Below are 21181 nucleotides of genomic sequence, written 5' to 3'. Positions count from 1 at the left end.
TTAATTGTGTTAAAGAATCTTAATGTTTTATTATGTGTAATTATTTATTATAATGTGAAATATTTATAGTTGTTTAATTATTAAAAAAACCCTTAATTAAAATATGAGATAGAGAAGCAACCTAATTATAATTATAATATAAGAACGGGTACGAGGATAGGTTTGATTCACGAGGACGGAAACGAATATCATGAAACTCATGTTCGATCCACTCCGTTACCATTCCTAATTTCAACGGCTCAATTTTCTATGTCAAGATACAAGAAACCCGAAGCCTTTTCTAAGTGGAAATTTTAGTAACAATTAATGTTACAACTAATTAAGATCAATTTTCTCATTTATAAACTTTTAGAGAAACAACTTTTGATGCGGCACAAACTAAAGAGAAATAAATGAAAAAATATCGAAAATAAATTATTTAATAAATAATTGTATACATTGCACCAAAGTTGGTATTTTACATTCACATTAAATTATTGAATTTCTTAAAATAAAATTCATATTATTATCAACTAATTAAAATTCCTACTGTTTTTATATTTACATAACTTAATAATCTCTTTCATATCTATAAGCATTTTAAATAAAAGAATATGATTTTTCAATGATAGTCATATTATAATTAATTAAAAATATATTTCATCTGAGATTAATATTTAATTATAGTTAATTTTTAATTTATTTTTTTGAGATGTTCACTGTCACTACTCCACAGCTATCACTCGTTAGGCTGTGTTACTGCCACCCAATTCGACCCCACTTTTCTAAGTTGGGCTAATCTCACTGCGATCCCAATCAAAGCAAAATTTCTCAGTAAAAATCATATCAGACTAATATAGATACTCCTGAGTCCTGGGTTCAATTTTAATTGAAATGTATACTCTTAAATCTTAATCATACAATATCTAGGGAAAGAAACTTTTGGAGGAAAGTGAAAGAGAACTAGAAAAGAGATGAGTTAAAAAAAAATAAAAATGACATGAGTTATCGATGATGATCACGGCACGAACTTCCAAGTTTCAGAATTGTATAATACTACCTCTGTGACCAAAAGGTGTAAATTATTGTATATGGCATAAGCCAATAAAACCCACCAGTGTGTGTGACCAAAAGGTGTAAAAACAACTAAACATGGACGGAGACGGTCGAAATGCATCTCTACGATCTCCCTTGATTCAAATCTCGGAGCAAGATGGAACCATAGTTGATAATAATGAAACACAGCAAAACAAGAGAAGGGTAAGAGAAAAAAGAGAAATTTTTGAAGAAGTCAAGAAGCAGTTATGTCTTGCAGGGCCCTTGGTATTTGTGGGTCTGCTAAACTTTTGCATTCAGATTATATCTATAATGTTTGTGGGCCACCTCGGTGAGTTGCCTCTCTCTGGTGCTTCAATGGCTACTTCATTTGCTTCTGTCACTGGTATTTGCTTATTGGTAAGTTGTGTTTTACTTTTTTATTTTTTTATTTTTTATCTTAATATCTTGAAATACTCTTTAACAAAATGGATTTTTGGTCTCATGTTGATGGTTATGGAAGCTGGAAAGCATACACTGTACTTTTTTTAGCATTGGCTCTTTTAAGCATCGGAATGTATACAAAGGTTCTTTTGATTAGATTAAGAACCTTTTCTAGTTGATTTGGATGCATTGAGCAAGCAATGGATAGTTTAGTGCAATGTGCTCTAAGCTATTGTTGGTTTTTGATTAGGATAGCTGGGAATGGCATGTGCCTTGGACACCTTGTGTGGCCAGTCATATGGAGCAAAACAGTACCGCATGTTAGGCATACACACGCAGAGGGCCATGCTCGTTCTAATGATTGTCAGCATACCCCTAGCAGTCATTTGGGCAAATACAAGATCCATTCTAATTTTCCTTGGCCAAGATCCTGAAATCTCTGCAGAAGCTGGAAAATATGCTCAGTTATTGATTCCGAGCCTTTTTGCCTATGGTCTTATTCAGTGCCTAAACAGATTCTTACAAACCCAAAATATTGTATTTCCAATGGTATTCTGCTCTGGAGCTACTACATTACTCCATCTTTTTGTTTGTTGGATTATGGTATTCAAATTTGGACTAGGAAGTAGAGGAGCTGCTATAGCAAACTCTATATCTTATTGTGTGAATGCTTTGATGCTGGCACTCTATGTCAACTTTTCTCCTGAGTGTGCAAAATCTTGGACAGGCTTTTCAAAAGAGGCACTGCATAACATTCCCTCTTTTCTAAGGCTTGCCATTCCTTCGGCTGTTATGGTTTGGTAATTCCATTCTCTACTATCATAATTGGTCAAGCTTTACACTTCTGTTGATTTTCTCAACATTTCACTTTGAATTAAGTTCGGCATCCTAATGTTGACAGCTTGGAAATGTGGTCATTTGAAATGATGGTTCTCCTATCCGGTCTTCTACCAAATCCGAAGTTGGAAACATCAGTGCTTTCTATCTGGTTAGTTTCCTATTTGAGATACTTATGAAAGTCTTATATTAGCTAGGAGGTGAGTCCTACATGCACTATGACATTTTTTTTACATTATTTTCATCATCCTAAAGTTGTTCTTCTCAGCTTGAATACAGCTTCAACTGTTTGGATGATCCCTTCTGGTTTCAGTGAAGCTGTAAGGTAAGTAGTACTTATCTAGTTTTATAGTTCTATAGCAACCTAGGCATTTAACTTTTAAGTACATATCTATCAAATGTTCTGTTTTCTTTTCAATTTGGCTTTCAATATCTTTCCCTTGATTAATTATAGATATTAGAATATAGGTTCCATAATGCTTGCTGGATTATTTACAGCATTCGTGTGTCAAATGAACTCGGAGCTGGTCATCCTTGGGTTGCACGTTTAGCTGTTTACGTTGTCTTGGCAATGGCCCTTGTTGAGGGAACCTTAGTTGGAGCAGTAATGATGCTAATGCGCAATGTTTGGGGTTATGCATATAGTAAGGAAGTAGAAGTTGTAGAATATGTAGCAATAATGTTGCCATTGCTTGCTGCATCCAACTTCCTGGATGGAATCCAGTGTGTGCTTTCAGGTTTTTCTTCTTTCCCGTTTGTTTATTGTGTGGATTTTGGGCTGACTTTTGAAAATGTTTTATAAAATTCAATCAAAAATATTTTCACAATCATTTTCATTTTTTTGTTAAAATGATAGAAGAAAATCTTCTTTAGATTCATAGTGCATAAAATATGAATCGTTAAAGTCAGTTTAGTAGTGGAAAATTAAGTAATATACACAAAATCCTAAGTTCGAACTTTATTACCATCATTGTGAAAAAAAAAATAGTGCATAAAATATGCAGATGAAATACTTTCGATTTAAACTTTAAAAAGCCAAATTTGTGTTGTAGCCATTTTTCCATGGGACTCGCATTTTTTTTCTACACATCACATGAAAGCATGATCTAAATTATTTTAACTTAATTTGTGGATGAAAAATAAAAAACTCGAAGTAGAAAACTTGCAGCTAGCGTTCAACTAAATTTGCTAGTACAATGCTGTATATCATCTCAATTAGTTAACTCAATGCAGGCACAGCTAGAGGATGTGGCTGGCAGAAAATTTGTGCCTTTATCAATCTAGGTTCTTTTTATCTAGTTGGGATTCCATCAGCCATCGTTTTTTCTTTTGTATTGCATATTGGAGGGAAGGTAAAAGAAGTCTATCCTTTGTGGCATGGCAGCTTTGTCCTCTTGTCATTTTCATAAAAATAAAATCATTTGATTTTTGTTTTACCTATTAAAATACTTGTGTAGGGGCTGTGGCTGGGGATCATATTTGAACTTCTTGTTCAAGTATTGTCTCTGTTAATCATCACCTTACGTACTGATTGGGAGGAAGAGGTGCACTTTTACCTTTTCATTGTCCTTTCATATTTGTGAGACTGGTTTGTGTCCATATATTTTTCTGAAATTGCTTCTTATTCAGGCAAAGAAGGCTACAGATAGAGTCTATGAGTCAATGACACCAGAGAACATAGTCTATTAAGCTGTAACCGCTACTGCTACACGTTCAGAACAAATATTTAGATAAAAGACTTCAAGTTTTGTTACCTCTCATTCTTTTGGTTGAAACATATGCCATAAAAGTCCAAGTACTGTTTTAATCTAATCTTGATCAAGTTAGTGGACCAACATAGACAAGGCAGTTGGCTTGTCTATTCTTGTAGTTACCATTTTTGTTTTTGGTGCGTTGGTGTTTGGTGTATTATCTTATATTGAATTGATGTGTACTGTACTTATCTTGAAATTATAAAGGAATGTGGATTGATAATATTATATACTCGGAATGAGTTATTAAGGATTTTCTTGAATGCTAATTTCACAATCAAGATTGACAAATTTAGTAAAGTAGATTCAGCAAGAACAAGTAATGTTGAATATCATTAGAACACTTCTTTATTTTCTGGAGTACAAATAATCAATCCACCACTGTAACAAGACTTTGGAAAATTAAACAACCAATAATTATTTTCTCACTCTTTTCTAATCAATAAAATTTCTTCCAGCAGTGTAGTATAACAATGATCCAATTAAGCTGTTCAAGTTGGGACGAAACTAAAATGAATCCACTCCTTTCATAGCTTGAAATCTTGGCTCCTTTGGCTGGAACTTAAGTGTAGCATAGAGCCTCATGTAGTCCTCAAACACAAATTTTGGGTATACTTTGTCGATCTCCTCTGCATCTCTCTCCAACAATGCTGGTGCGGGGTAGATAACAGCATCACTGGCAGGGTTGTAGAATGAGGCTACGGACATTCTGGTCCCATCAGTTCGAGAAATCACGCGGTGCTCCACACTCTTGTATTTCCCATTGGTGATAACCTGTTTCACCAAAAAACTTGGATGAGAATTATACCCACAACAGAAAAGTATTGCATTAGACTATTAGAGAGTGATATTACAACGTGTTGGGATATTGACTTGAGTATTTTTGAGGATTTTTTTATCGGAAAAAAATCTTATTTTCAATAGAGATATTCAAGAAAATGTTTATAGTTTGTATCTAAACAGACTCTTACTAAAAGAATGTACCTCAAGCTGATCACCAAGGTTAACAACTATGGAGTGGCGCATTGGAGGCACATCCACCCAGTGGCCATCTTTGAGAAGCTGCAGGCCACTGACCTTGTCATCTTGCAAGAGAAGGATAATCCCACCAGCATCGGTATGTGCACGAAGACCCTTCACCAGCTCTGGCTTCGGACATGGAGGGTAGTTTGCAACCTTTGTGCCAAAATTTGGACCTTTTGATCCGTAGAAGGCCTTCTTCAGGTACCCCTTCTCTAATCTAAGATTTTCACATAAAAGGTCTAGTAACTCCTCTGCAAGCTTCTCTAATTTCTCTGCAAATTCCTTCATCGCCTTCCTGCATCCATATCTCGTCTAGTTCAGATTATGTGTTTTTATGTATATGTAGACAATATAATATATCACATTATCAATTTTGTCAACCAAATCACATGTTTAAGTGTGAATGAAGTCCGAGTGTTTGACATTGGATAGAGATTGACAAGTTGAGTAACATATACATGAGAAAGACTCATAAACCTTATACGTTAAGGTTTTGAGTTAAGATATGATGTTTGATGTGATGTTTGTCAAGTTTAAATGTGTGGTTTGCTGATGAATTTGTTATTTTTGGTAAAAATATAACATGTCATGCATGCATCTCTTAGTTTTCAATTTGTCTAACCTGTACTCTTGGCTGAGATCAGGGATTTCAGAAATGTTGGAATCTGGGAGATGGCGCAAGAAGAAGGTACTCTCCCAGTCCAAGTCCTTTACTTCAGCTTGGATACCCTCTAACCCTTTGCTTGCCACTGCCTCCTTGAACCTCTGCTCCATGCATTTCCTATAATGCTCTTTTGTTAACCTTTCCACAGTATCCAAAAGTTCATGGGGTATTCCATGATTTACCAACTGCAATTTGGAAATCAACATCATTAATATAGTTAAAACGAACATGAAGAAAATTTTAGGTTGCAAATATACAGATATATTTTGTGGGGTACCTCAAAAAATCCCCAGTTCTGACAAGCATCTTCAATTTTCTCTAGGATAGCTTTTCTCTCCTCACCATTGAGATTCTCCAAGTTGATCACTGGGAAGTTCTCCATCTCTCTCACTTTTTCTTAATCTTGAACCTCTTGAGTGTTTTAATGTGTGTGTTGATGCATGTTGGGAAGTAGATGTGTGCTATTTATAGTGGAATGCAAAGTGCACAGTGAGACTAGGACAAGTAAAGTTTCCTGTGTGGCTCATGAATCATGAGATGCATGCTAGTAGTTAGTAATCATTCTGGTGCCAAAATCAGTTTACAACTTTACATCGTTGAATTGTCAACTTTGGTATCTGTTGGACTCATGTGGTGGCTAACAAACTTTCCGAGCATTTTCCCATAAATAAATTCTTTGTTGGAGTTATGCTAGTTATTTCTCAGAAGGTGGCACAAGCAAGCTAAATTAGCCTATGCACTTCTGAAGCTTAAAGATGACTGCTATTATGACATGAATTTACGTATCTCTTTTTTTAATCAACTTCAAACGGTTTGGAGTTGTATAAGTAGTTGAATTTTGAATCTTGATTCTTGAAAATACAGAAAATTTAAATAATTAGGAAGAGATATCTATTATTTAATATTTGTTAGACTCTTTAATTGTTGTTCTGCATCCTTGATAATGAAAAAAATATATTTATTAAATATCTATACAAAACGTTATCTCTTAACCTAAAATTTTTTATGAGTTTAAATAGTATGGTATTGTTCATATTATCATACGTGAAAAACGTGAAAATTGATATCGTGTTCAAACTGTTTTAGTTTTGGTAATCGCACGCCTTTAATTGAAAATTATCGATTGACGAATTATTTTCTTAAGAATAATCATTGATAGAACTGTATTTAATAAGCCGATTATCACAAATGTCAAAAAAGAAATAACTTAGACTCAGTCAGCCAAAAACGCTGAATCTGGATTTTACTATTTTAGAGTAAATCATCATTTTGGTTTTTGAAAGTATGTTGAAATTAACATTTTTTAAATAAATTTATGAGATTTTTAGTTGCTTTATCTATGTTTCTAAACTTAGTTATTTATTATTATTTTAGCTTTTAAACATATGTTAATATTATTACTTAAAGTTACTATTTCTTTTTAGATCAATATAGTTTACGGATTGTATTCCCATGTACTTATTTGAATTTTTTAATTTTAAAAACTAATATAACAATAATATTATTTTCAAAGACTAAAACACTGGTTTATTTAGATTATATCACGAGTTGAATCTTACACAACTTTATTATAATTAATTTTAAATAAATTTATTACATACGCATAATTATAACAAAATAACTTAATGGTGTGTTTAGATGAGGAATTTATATAGGGTAATTCATTTATTTGAAGAATTTCAAATTCTTTGAGGTGAAATGCTTTGTTTGGATGAGGAATTTACAAAGAATTTGAAATCCAAGTATTTGTAAAATTCCTTAAAATAGTATAATTTCAAATTCTCCCAAAAATGGGAGAATTTGAAATTCCTCATATTTATTTTTCTTATTTCACCTATATATTTTATCTTATCTCTTCATTCTTTTGATTATTTGATATTTAAAAATATTTTTAAAATTATTAAATATTATCTTATATTAATTTTTAAAATTATAAAATATTATCTAATATTAATTTTTAAAATTTTTAAATATTTAAAAATGGATTAATATTTATTTTTATAAAATTTAATTTAAAAATCTCAACATATATATATATTTTTAAAATCAATTTTATTATGATAGAATCAAATTATCATATTCAACCTAACAATTTAAAATTTAAGAAATTTGAATTGACTCATCCAAACAAAATATTTTAAGAATGATAGAAATTGAAATCAAAGTAATTCAAATACCAAGAATTTAAGATTCCTTAAATTTGTAAAATTCCTCATCCAAACACACTATAAGGGAATCTAAATCCACCAAACTAAACAAATAATAATAAAAATATTTAGAATGTATTGATTGTATTAAAACTATAAATTTATACCTTACCAAAAAAAAAACTATAAATTATATATTTCCATATACAGCAACTTTGTTGAGCTTTATAATAAAAGAAAATAGGATAAATTTGTTAACCTTAATACAAGATAACTACCTTATAAATAATATCAAAAATAATTTTTAATTAATTAATTATGTAAAATTTTTACAATATATACTCATTAAATTCTTATAGTAGTTATTTTAAAAATTATATTTAAGATAATTTCTAATCAGTTGTTGATATAAAAATCTTTATATGTTGACGCTGACAGCGTATACAAATTAAACTCAAGTAGAAATGTCATTCAACATATAAATGTGACTTCTTAAAAAGAAATTTTAGTTTTCCACAAGAAAGAAAAATTAACTCTAGATGAAAAAGAAGAAAAGATCAAAAGAGTCTAGCTCAGCTTGATTAAATAAGATGCATGTCTTTAATATCAAGTTTGATTATCATTGATTAAAAAATAGAAAAAAAAATAAAAGAAATTTATTATTGATGGGAAAATAGTTAAATTGAATATTATAGAGAATTTAATTTAAATACTATTATTCAATTTTTATTTATAATAAGATCATAATCTTTGATAATAACTATTCAAAACTCATGTAGAATAAATTCTAATCTATGGATAATGTAATTTATTATAGTGAACTAAAACTTAATTTTCTTTTTTGATAGCCAAAAGTGAACTAAATTCATACATTAATATATAATAAATTATAATTTTAATAACTTTTAAAAATATATTAACTGTTAAAACGTCTTTATCTTCCTTAGAAAACTAATATTATGTTTTGTTTTGTTTTTCTTTAACCACTTTATTAAATAGGAGCCACTTGACTAAGAAATATCAAAGGTACTGTGAGCGATTGGACATAGTTTCTGTATTCTTTTGCATAGTCAGAAATCGAGACCAAAACTTTGGTCGATTGTTGTTCATTAATTTTGAAGTCAAATATTTGTAGTATATTTTTGTGTGATGGCTATACAAAAATGTTGAATTAAGTGTCTATGAAAGTATAACCGTCCAATATAATAAATTAAACTTTGTTTTAAGAAAAAGAAGGAAGAATTTTTCTTGTTAAGTTTGGTTTAAGAGAAGAAAAACAAGAACGTATATGCTATCAGTAAGAACAGAATTCACAATAGAATTCCAATGTATATTATTCTAAAATCGTAATAATTATTAGTCAGTGTAATATTTAGTTTACCTGAGGAGAGGTTATGATAATATTTAAATTAAGGGATAAGAAGTACCTCTAAAAATAGAGGATTTTTTATAATTCCCGATCACGTATGAAAACTCTTGAAAAGTTTAAACAGGCAGAAGCACTGTTGAATAAAGATAATTTTAATAATTTAATTAAAATATAAATTCATAATATACACTATTATTCAACTACAAATTGTTAAACATAGTACGTTCACTAAATTTTATAATAATTATTTTAAAAATTATATTTCTATTAGATACCATATAAAAGATTATATCAATAATATATAAAATGTTAAATTGCTTGTTTTGGTAATTGAATGTTAAATTGTTTGATCAGCCATGATGTCAAAATTGATAAAAAAAAAATGGTTAAAAAAGACGATTATAACTCAATATTCATAAGTTTTACCTTTTGTTTCGTCACTTAAACCACCATGCCATTTACTTTGTTTAAGTTATAACATAAATATTATATTATATGAGCTAAAAAAAATACTTTGTGTTTTCGTGGATTTTATGTAAAATAAAAATAATTGATACTAAATATGTATGAGTAGTTATAATTAGAATGTGTAAATAATTTTGAATGGTTATTTAAAGTGTATGAGATATATGAAAAAAAAATTACAAAAAATTGAAAAATAAATAAAAACTATAATTCATGGGGCTCAATCAAATGACTTGTTGGTTTATGTGAGTTTTGGTTTGAATAAATCTTAATTTTATCGGACAATTTTATATGAGTAAAAATGTATTAGATTTTAAACTATTAAATTAATCTAAATAAAAATTTTATCTAATTTATGATTTATTTCTTTTCACTTCTTATATTCATTTTTTATATATTCAATCATTCAAATATATTTAACTTGTTTAGATTCAGAATAAATAAAATTATTCAAGTATTAAATAATTTAAATATTATAATTTTTTTCTTTCAATTTTGAATCGAGTGCCCGGTTGATGCTCATCCCTTAGGTTTCATGTGGCATAAAGTGCTTAATTGTAACATACTTAATTAATTTAAAAACTTATAGTGTTAGAAAATAGAATTAACGACTCATGCCCTTCAGGAAAAGTCACCAAAGAATTCAATGATATATGCATTTAAGTTACTTATACTATTCAGAGGCTGATGTATTTGGATATTAAAGTATAGGGGTTAGCGTTTAGTGGTTGGGTAGAGAAAGATTAGAGTAATTAGAAACATGAAAATCTAGATTTAATTTTCGTTGCGACCATCTTTATAATCTTTCCTTTACATGCTCTTTGATTTTATTTTTTTTCTATCTCTAACATAAACATGCGATTTATGATGAAAGACTGCGTAGTGTAAATGGAAGATTCGTCAATGCTAATGAATAATTAACGAGTTACTTAATAATTACTATCAGTTGGTGGCAGTTTCTGCGATCAGAATAATAAAACCAATAACCATAATTTAATTAGGGAACTAGTTCCAACTTTTGCCGTGGTAATTCGTTGTCCTGAGTAGTTGGCGAGATGGTTGAGCGCTCAACTCTTCTTTGAGCTTTCTGTGCCTAATAAAGAACATGATTTGTGTAAATGCAATAACAGGACAAAGTAATTATTAATAGAGAAGAAAAAAAAAATCAGCTCACAAACGTGGAGGATTTTGAAATTGCTTACTTGTTCCTCCCAATTAGTTCGAAAAGTAATGAGTATGTAAAACAACACTTGCACAATAAATGCAGAAATGATCCCTAACCAGAGCCCCTGTGTGACAAAAGAAAACTGTTAACATCTACAAGGCTAAAAAAAAAGGCAGATTTGGCAACATTCGTAAAGAATAGATAATAGAGCTTTAACCTTGGCTTTCATGTGTAGTGGAAATGCTAGTACTATAGCACAAGGAACCCCTATAAGATAAAATGATCCAAGATTGACACAGGCACCAATCTTCTGCCACCCACATCCTGCAAGAATGCCTGATTGTTGTGGACACATAACTTGAAACCATCAGTGGGGGCTGAACCATTTTTGGGGAAGGACATAGCATTAAACAAGTTGCTTCATTTAGATACCATATCCCAATATTAGATAGAGAAAAATTAATTTTAAAATTAATTTTTTTATTTTCTATAATTTTAAAAAAAAATTATTTTAATTTTTATACTCAAATTTTATTAAAAAATTTATTAAATTTATTGTATAATTATTTTAATTTGTCATTTTATATATAATTTATTTTAAATTTAAAGAACTAAAAATATATGGTGCACAGGCTTATTGATTCGTCTTTTTCGTCGCCTGATTAGGCCGAAAAAATATATTTGGGCTTGTTGGGCCAACAAACAAACATGGTTATTAAGAAAAAGAAAAGCAAAAGAAATTTGGAGGAATACCTGAAAGTGCACTTTGGAAGCCATCTAGGAAGCTTGAAACGGCCAAAATTGGCATCATGACTGAGACGTATCTGATTACATCTTTGTCATTACTATAAACATGTCCCCACGCATTCCGAAGTAGAATCATCGCTGAAACTAATATCACCCCTTCAATCAACACCATCACTAACACCACCGCTACTGCTACACTCGCTGCTTCTGCATTTCCACCCCCCAATTCATTGGACACCCTTACACTGTCAATTTTCAATTCCAATATCAATTTCTCTAACTATCATAACCTCACTTGCATAATAAAATATACTATTTCAATATGTGACCTCTTCCACATAAAATAATACCTTACAGCAGCACTGAATCCAAAAGGGATCATCCAAGCTAAACCAAATGTATTAAGGCTGGAAAAATACGAAATTGACTTTTTAAGCACTCCATTAGTCATTTACAGAATATAGGTGACAGATATAATATATGATAAAAGTCAAAAATGTTCTTACTTTGTGTGTTTATGTATATTTTAACACACTAACCATATTGAAAGCACTGAAGTTTCTATTGCTGGGTTAGGAAGAAGTCCAGCCACGAGGAGCATCAATTCAAATGTCCAGACTTTTAAGCTGTTGAATGTTGATGACAAAAAAAATTATGTTTCATCAGAACTCCACAAAATGTAATTAAGATCTGCACACCATTGCAAAAAGTTGAATTTGTTTACCATAGCATAAGAGCTGAAGGAACAGCGAGTTTAAGGAATTCAAGTAGGTTGTGCAGGGCCATGTTTGAAAAGCCTGTCCAAGATTGTTTGCATGAAGAAGAGAACCTCACATAGAGAGAAATGAAGATTGCGTTAAGCCAGTAAGATATGGAATTGGCCAAAGCTGCTCCTCTGCTTCCAAGCCTTGACTTGAAAACCAAAAGCCAACACAAAAGGACATGAAACATAGCTGCAATTCCAGAAGTTAGCACCATTGGGAACACAACGTTTTGGGTTTGCAAGAACTTGAGAATGCACTGAAGAAGACCATATGCAAATAAACTCGGGATCATGTAACGCGCATAGGAGCCAGCTTCCTTGGATATGGCTTTGTCTTGGTGCATAGCATTCAGAATTGGTTCTGTGTTGGCCCAAATGATGGCAAGGAACACACTCATCGTTAAAACAACAACCATGGATCTTTGCATGTGTATTCCAAGCATATGGTACTGTCCTGCCCCATTTGATTGACCACAAAATGTGTCCAGTGCAGTAGCTAACCCCAACTGATCAAAACATTGACATGAGGCATATAATTATTAAAAAAATTAACAATGAAAATAACTTTCAAAACAATTCAACTCAAGCTATACACATTATTATAAATTCATTAATGTAGTTACCATGAATGATAATTAATGAACATTGATTGATACAAATAAAAAATGGAAAAGAAGTATATTGATATATACCAATAAGTTGAAGCCAGTGACCGATGCAAAGGAAGTGGCCATGGAAGCACCAGAGAGAGGAAGGGTACCAAGGTGGCCAACAAACATCAAAGAGATGGTTTGAAGAATGAATTGCAGAATTCCAACTGAGAAGAGAGGCACTGCTAACCACAGCTGCCTCTTCACTTCTTTCATCACTTCCTGGTTCCCAATTCCCATATTTTCTTCTTTCTATTTTGTAGTAATTTGAATGGCTTACTGCTTCTATAATTGTAAGGTGAATATATAGAAAACAGATTTTAAAGATAAGACTCATATTGTTTTAAATTAGTATTAACATGATATACTTATATATAATTCATAATTCAGATGTTTACTCTGCCATGTTTCAGTTTCATGTATCTTACGTGAACAGGACATTTCCAAGAATTAGCTTTATATTTATATTTAAATCATTTTTTATAAATAAATAATTTTCTTCAAGGCTTTTAATTTATTATCTGTATTCAATATAATTTAATTAAAACCAACAAGTTATTGGTATTAGTGGTACTGAATTTAATTACTTCAAGTAAAATTTTAATTTCAAATTTTTAAAAAAAATTAAATTTCTTGATAGAAATTAATTATCAATAAAATCGGTACAATAACATGTTTATCTAAAAATAATAATTTAATTAATTAATGTAGTAACAAGTCTATTATTGTCCAACTTTATTTACTATAAATTATATTCATGAGAATATGTAATAAACTTATTATGTAAAGAAGGCATAAATTTTGTTATGCTTGCTATTGGACCCCTTTAGTCTTTAGTGTTTTGAATAGGGGCATTATATGGCATAGTATGTGAGAGAGTCGTAAACATTTTGTTATTCACCGTTTAGATTTTGTTGTTTAGTAGACTAACTTTAATAGCGTAACCGTTGATTATTTTAGCGTCTCAAAGTCACGCCCAAATTAAGTGATTGCATATAGTTTTTAACGTATGAATTATACTTTGTTTAACGTGATTCTGTGAAAAGATAATTGTTACCATTTCCATTTTCATACCAACTTTAGCATAATTCAACTTTAGGCTTTAACATTAAGAAATTGATATGTAATCTAAATTTTGTAGTTGGAGTTTAGATCGATGCAATTTAATAATTGTAAATTATATGCATCTTTGTGAATTTCTTATGCTTAATGTTTGTAACTAATTTTTTCCACCTAAGAGATTAAAAATTACCTTGGGAAAAATCATGGAAATTCTAAGATCTAATCACTTTAATTTTTAAGTTTATTAAAAATCCTCTAATTGTGTTATTTATTCTTTATTTTTGTTATTTATTCTTAGATTGGCTCTTATGAAAAGAATATAATAATTTTAATTTGAGTATTATAAATAATAATAAAAAAAGTTGAAAAAAGAGTATAGTATAAATGGGTTAAAATGAGTTGAGAAAAATAATGTTGTACAAGTGCAATTGTTTATGGTCCATGAATGCATGTTGTATAATTGGGGAAGTTATGGTCCAATTCGGTGTTCATCGTCTAATATATGCTGTCTCATTCCTTGTGTCCTTGGGAAAACCATCAATAGTGAACAACTTCCAAGTTATTATTAAAGTGTCTCTATGTCTTAATAAGAAAATACTTTGATCAAGTTGACAAAACAAATTAAAATTAAACACTAAGTTGAAGGATGAAAAGAAAGACGATGCATGTCAAGAATGAAAGAAACAAGTTGTGGCAGTCTCGACCGTCACCGTCGTCTCTCTTTTCTGTTTTCCTATATTCATTCTATAGAATTTAGATTATAGCCTTCTGTTCTTAAACTTCTTTTTCATAACTGTATAATTAAATTGAAACATTACTTTTGCTGTATTGTAGAATAAAATAATTTTTTTTTCTTTGGCAGTCTAATGAATGACCTGACGATTAGTTTTACCATGGTTTTAATTTTAAGTGGTCCATCACATGAGTTTTCAAAGAAGTTGAATCTAATTTCAAAAACTCGATCTCATTGTGGATTATTATCAATGTGACAATTTTGAGAATGAACTAGAGAGTCGACCAGACAAGATTCAATGTATGAACAAGAAGTTGGTAATTTTGTCGAGGAGACAAAGATGCGACAGGGTTTTTATATTTTTGTGGTTAAAGATCTTAAAGATTGAAGAGACTTTTCTATCACTCCACTTTAGATTAAATTTTACTAAGTGGGGGCATTAAGATGGTGGAACATGCAGCAGCTTACTTCCACTCTGAATTTTTTTTTTAATACATGATATTTATGCAAAATATTTATCGACTGTGAGTGTGTAAAATAAATATTATTTTTTTATTATAACTTATTTCATACTTAAAGTCAAGATTTAGATTTTGGACAATTTTATTGAAAAAAATATAAGTCACTATTATTTATGTTAACCAATGTTGATTCTACTTTGAATGATTAAAAAAATTTAACGGTATATTAATATTTAATTTAGTTCTTATAATCTTTAATTCACAATTTTAGTCTCTCAATATTTATAGTTATGTGAATTTATTTTTCTCATAACACCAATCAAATCACTTATCTATTTGTTTAGTTATAATTTGAAAAGTATATTATACGTAATATTATTACTCGAGTTAACTGTTTTTTTTTAACTCCTTACTTCATCTTAATTATGTTATAAAAATATTTTTTAATTATGTTTTCCCCTTTTTTTAATACTTCAATAATGTTATATTAACTATTTTCAAAATATTATAATATTTATATTATTTATTGTACGTAAAGTAAAGTAAATTAAATAATATATATATATATATATATCAATATTATATTATATTATTTTATGTTTTTACTATACTTTTCATCTCATAAATATAAGTTTTTTTTATTTAATATGTTTTTTATCCAATAAATATAAATATACAATATAAAATAAATTAATATATTTAAATAATAGATATATTAAGTTACATTATTTTTTCTTACGATTTATTTTATATTGTATGATGATATTTATTGTATAAATAATATATTAAATAATAAATTATGCATTTGATTTACTACAAATATCATTTTATTAAATAAATTTATTATTTATTATTTTATACTATATTAACATGAGATAAAAAATTTAAAAATAAAAAATAATGTAATATATAATATATTGTTGAAGTTAAAACTAAAAAAGTTGTTAGTTTAAATATCGACTTTTATATTGAAGGTCATGATTTAGTTTTTATAAGGTTACTTTTTATCGTGTTTTTTAAAATAAATCTTATATTTATTTGTTAAATTAGTGCAAAATCGTTGATTTGTATCATTCACATCATAAATCTATATAAGTTGTCAAATTATTATCTAAGTGATATGTTTTCGATTCATATCAACATTAATACTAATTTTAAAAATTGAAAGACCAAAATTATGAGTGAAGATTATAAGAGACAAAAGTATAATTTAGCCCAAATTTCCTATTAAGATTAACACCTAATTCACTTGTTGATATTCTACCGTATGCTAAATCTTATTATTTTAACTTCTTACATGAAGTTATGAAGTACAACGTACTACAGGTGCAATATTTGATCCTGTAACTTCTTGATAGATAAATGTGCTCATTTGAGAGACTTGGCTTTGATTGAATGCAAGGTTAGATTCTCTTGCCACAAGTAGTTAAAATATAGTAGGTGAAAAGATCATTTATACTTATGAGACTATGATCTCAGCTCTCATTGAATGATACACCCTTTCTTTAGCCTTCTTTGCCTGAAAATGAAATGAAATTTCGTAAAAATACAATCATATATCACTTCAGGGCTCTTCAAATAAAAATTTAAAAAATGCAGAAGATATAGCAAAAAGGCAATAGTTAACTAACCTCTTGTTCCCAATCAGTACGTATAGTAATGATTAGAAGACATGACACTTGAACAACTAGTGCACATATGATCCCTAGCCAAAGCCCCTATACAAAGTAGAATGACATTTTTTTAATGAAATTGACAGAAGTCAGAATGATTCAGAAAAATGGAATTGTTTTTACCTTCCCACCAAGGTGCATGACAAAAGCAAATAAGATAGCTGATGGAATCCCAACTAAATAGTATGATCCTAGATTAATGAAAGCACCTATTTTTTGCCAACCACATCCTCTAGCTGTGCCTTCATGAAGAGTCAATACAAAGATTATTAAAACATGATTAGCTACATACAATATTGTAATAGTAATATGCAATTAGGCAATGTCAGTATCAAATAAAAAATGGCTACAAGAAACACTTAATTGTATCAATTATTTGAATGATATCAACAACTATACAACTTATGGATAGATATTTTTGTTATTGATTAATACTGTTATCATAGAATGCCTGCAGGTTCCTTTCATTTCAATCAGTATTTTTCACTTCCTATGTCCTCTTCCATTGCTCATACAGTCCTACCTTAACCTTTTCCCTCAGGCTGATATGTACCATTTTGTATTGGAAGATTCCCTATTCAGACCTATCTCTATTAGGACAATGAATAAAAGAAATATAAACAAGAAAAACCTGAAAGAACACACTGGAGTCCATCCAGGAAAATGGATGTCGCAAGAATTGGCAACATGATAGCTACATAGTGGACAACTTCTACTTCATTACTATATGCATAGCCCCAAATATTGCGTACTAGTATTATCACTGCTCCAATAAAAGTTCCCTCAATAATGGCCATTATAAAGACAAAATACACAGCTAAACGTGCAGCTTGTGGATGACCAGCTCCTAGTTCATTTGATACACGAGTGCTGCAAAGAATCATGCAATGAATTACTACAACAACTACATCTATACAGGACACATTGACAACTTTGATATACTTTAGTTGAAAATTGATCATGTATTTGAAAAATTGCAAGAGCTACTCACCTTACAGCTCCACTGAGTCCAAAGGGGATCATCCAAACAGTTGTTGAAGTATTCAGACTGAATCATCAGAAGTTGGATCGTTAAAAGCCAACAATAATATCAATTGTCAAGCATGTGTAGCAGCTCAAAACATATAATATAAAAATATTGTGAAGATTTGAAATAAGTGTTCAATATGACACAGTGATACTAATTAACTAACCAGATAGAAAGAACTGATGTTTCCAATTTTGGATTTGGAAGACGGCCAGAGAGGAGAACCATCATTTCAAATGACCACATTTCCAAGCTGTTAGGGGTAATATAAATAAAACTTATAGGATTGGGAAAAGAAATAAAATGTAACTTTGGCATGTAAGAATTGCTGGTAAAAATGTATGAAGAGAATATACCAAACCATAACAGCAGAAGGAATTGCAATTCTAAGAAAAGAAGGGATGCCATGCAAAGCCTCTTTTGAAAATCCAGTCCAAGTTTTTGAACATGAGGGAGAAAACTTGACATAGAGTGTTAGGATCAAGACATTTATCCAGTAAGATATAGCATTTGCAATGGCAGCTCCTCTGTTCCCAAGTCCAGATTTGAATACCATAGTCCAACATATAAGAATATGCAGTAAAGTAGTGACTCCAGAGCTGAACACCATTGGAAATACAATATTTTGGGTTTGCAAAAATCTGTTGAGGCACTGAAGAATTCCATAGGCAAAAAGACTTGGAATCATTAGCTGAGCATATTGTCCAGCTGCTTCAGATATTTCAGGATCTAGGCCGAGGGCAATTAGAATGGATCTTGTGTTTGCCCATATAAATGCAAGGTGTATGCTAACAATCATAAGAACAAGCATGGCCCTCTGCATGTGTATGCCTAACATATGGTGCTGCTTTGCTCCATATGATTGTCCACACAAGGTATCCAAAGCACTAGCCATTCCCACCTATATGAACAAAATAAAAAAATAAAAAAACAACAATATATCAGAGAAACAAATATTGCCTCGTTAGTATTTGGAAGTTGTTTGCCATAATGGCATAATGCTAATAAATAATAATTTTAGGAGTCTGTACAATTCTATATTGGTTGGTTACATACAAACCTGCTTATTGCTTGGAATCAAAATCACTTGTATTCTTTCTTTTCTTTTCATTTTTGTTGATTCCTAGATTATAACACAACTTGTTTGCTTATTAACTAGGTTCTGAATGTAAAGTAAACCAGTGACACTTCAAGAGAAGTTAGTAAAACACTCTTTAATATACTATTTTCAACACAAATCTCTCTCATTGCTTAAATTTTATAGATAAGTACAAAATCATAAGTGAGATTCATTAAATAAGGTATGAAATCTACAAAACTCGTGATTTTAGTCAATAATAAAATGTGTCGGAAAACATGTTACTAATATTTATCATAACACTGTTTGCTTTCACTCCCAACAACTAAAGAAAAGAATAATTGGTAATGATGAACAAATTTAACTTTAAACAGTTATATTGAGCCTCTATATTTATATTACATCATGGAAAATATAGCTATACAAGGTTCGTTTAACCTCACTAGCATATTAACATCTCAATTAGACTTTTAACACAAGGAACTCATGTTTACAGAAGTAAATAAATGATGTTCAGCTACACATGCTGTAACCAATATACACACAAAGCCAAGGAAGGCACAACTAACCAATAAGCTAAAACCAGTGACAGAAGCAAAAGAAGTAGCCATTGAAGCACCAGAGAGGGGCAATTCGCCGAGATGCCCCACAAACATCACAGATATAATTTGTAGGGAATAATTTAATATAGAAACAGATATTAAAGGCCCTGCTAGCCATAACTGCTTCCTCACTTCTTCATACACTTCAGCTCTCTCTATTGCCTTATCCTTGTTTCGCTCTATATTATTATCAACTTTGAGTCTATCTTCCACTGTGATATGTACCAATGGAGACAGTAGAGACGCCTTCTGATCTTCTCTATCCATTGTTTAGGTTGAAAGACACAGACACGAGGCAAAGAAACCAGAAACATTGGACATAGTGCAAAAAGAGATATTTATAAGAAAATGACATAGGAATGATAAACTTTCGTCTTGTTGTCACGCTTTTAGATATTTATTTTTGACAAAACTTAGTTATAATTCCTTAAGTCCTATTAATACTGTTCACTTATCAGAATTAGAGTGTCTAATAATAAACACTTACATATAACACGGATGTCATTAATATACATTTTAAGCATACTGTCAAGGTAAAATTTATGGAAGAATAACACTAACCGCTTAATTAACTTTCCTTTACTTTTTCCTTAAAACTGGGAAATTCTCTTGTGCCCGCTTATTGTTGGTCATAAGATTCACAGGAGATACTTCTCCAGTTTTTTAAGGGTATCCGTATTGTGAGTTCGTAACTTTCGTTGTGGAATTTTTATACTAATAAGTTTATGGGAGAAGCAAAGTATTAATTATTTATGTTTCTAGACTGATTTTGATTATTACGTGGAATTCAAGATTGAGGTTTTGATAACTACGTAGGATGGGTGAACAAATAATCATAAAGAGATAATTGTAATGTTTTGAGTTTTGAAATGTTAAGGCGCATATTCTTTACATTTAGAGTTTTGCTACAGTCCAAAAATTATGTTTTGGACATCCATAATGGGTTTTACGTTGGAATATTCTTTGATAAAATGAAGTGAGAATGTCATCTATGAAGTATGTGTTCAATATTCTTTAACGAAAGAATATATTTGTCACAATAAAGGGAATAACATATTGGAATATTGGTTTTTTTAAAATAGTGTATTTTTTTTATTCAATTTTATCTAATTAAAGACAAAGTATAAACACCTACTTTCAAAAGAAATGAAAGACAAAGTTTTCCTATTTAAGTTCTCCTTTTTTAAAAATAAATTGAAATTTCTAAATTACCCCTCATTTAAGATATATTTGGTTTAAGAGAAAGAAAAGAAAGAAAAAGAAAAGAAAAGTAAAACAATTTTATAAGTTGTTTCATGTTTGGTATGAATAAAACCGGAAAGAAAGTTAAATATTTATATAAAAGGATAAAATCATCCATGTCAAACAAAAAAAAAATACACAATCAAAATTATTTTAGTCATTCAATTACTAAGAGAATTTTTTTTTTTTCTTCTCATTTTAAGAGGAATATGGATTTTGTTGTGTCATGTATTTTCTACTCTTTCCTTCCACTTTTTTAAATAA

At 30.0% G+C, this 21181-nt stretch overlaps 4 protein-coding genes across 5 annotated transcripts; 1 reads left to right on the top strand and 3 right to left on the bottom strand.

The window, feature by feature from the left end:
• The first annotated feature begins 665 nt into the window (after positions 1-665).
• Positions 666-4294, top strand: LOC109804106 (protein DETOXIFICATION 16). The gene is made up of 8 exons (XM_020365881.3): positions 666-1434; positions 1714-2258; positions 2360-2446; positions 2564-2620; positions 2794-3032; positions 3529-3647; positions 3753-3839; positions 3925-4294. Exons 1-8 carry the CDS (start codon positions 1132-1134, stop codon positions 3982-3984), a joined length of 1497 nt encoding a protein of 498 aa, XP_020221470.1. The 5' UTR covers positions 666-1131; the 3' UTR covers positions 3985-4294.
• Positions 4295-4351: 57 nt separating this feature from the next.
• Positions 4352-6181, bottom strand: LOC109803578 (1-aminocyclopropane-1-carboxylate oxidase 4). The gene is made up of 4 exons (XM_020365210.3): positions 6011-6181; positions 5692-5918; positions 5031-5364; positions 4352-4820 (listed from the first exon to the last, which is right to left on the bottom strand). Exons 1-4 carry the CDS (start codon positions 6113-6115, stop codon positions 4554-4556), a joined length of 933 nt encoding a protein of 310 aa, XP_020220799.1. The 5' UTR covers positions 6116-6181; the 3' UTR covers positions 4352-4553.
• Positions 6182-10489: 4308 nt separating this feature from the next.
• On the bottom strand, positions 10490-13669 carry LOC109804272 (protein DETOXIFICATION 16). Its single transcript, XM_020366072.3, has 8 exons — positions 13082-13669; positions 12351-12895; positions 12166-12252; positions 11977-12033; positions 11633-11871; positions 11097-11215; positions 10917-11003; positions 10490-10807 (listed from the first exon to the last, which is right to left on the bottom strand). The coding sequence occupies exons 1-8, from the start codon at positions 13277-13279 to the stop codon at positions 10712-10714; spliced, it is 1428 nt and encodes a 475-aa protein (XP_020221661.2). The 5' UTR covers positions 13280-13669; the 3' UTR covers positions 10490-10711.
• Positions 13670-16470: 2801 nt separating this feature from the next.
• LOC109803551 (protein DETOXIFICATION 16) lies at positions 16471-20025 on the bottom strand. Of its 2 annotated transcripts, none has more exons than XM_083068964.1 (8): positions 19643-20025; positions 18352-18896; positions 18162-18248; positions 17960-18016; positions 17600-17838; positions 17092-17204; positions 16927-17013; positions 16471-16814 (listed from the first exon to the last, which is right to left on the bottom strand). In XM_083068964.1, exons 1-8 carry the CDS (start codon positions 19940-19942, stop codon positions 16755-16757), a joined length of 1488 nt encoding a protein of 495 aa, XP_082925090.1. In that variant the 5' UTR covers positions 19943-20025; the 3' UTR covers positions 16471-16754. The 2 variants fall into 2 exon arrangements, with proteins under 2 accessions (XP_082925090.1, XP_020220761.2); XM_020365172.3 differs by having other exon boundaries at positions 17092-17210; positions 19643-20018.
• Positions 20026-21181: the final 1156 nt, after the last annotated feature.

This window comes from Cajanus cajan, chromosome 2 (assembly GCF_000230855.2).
Source record: "Cajanus cajan strain Asha chromosome 2, NIPB_CcT2T_4, whole genome shotgun sequence".
In the NCBI taxonomy this organism is placed as follows: Eukaryota; Viridiplantae; Streptophyta; class Magnoliopsida; order Fabales; family Fabaceae; genus Cajanus; species Cajanus cajan.
This window is presented reverse-complemented; position numbering and strand designations above follow the sequence as displayed.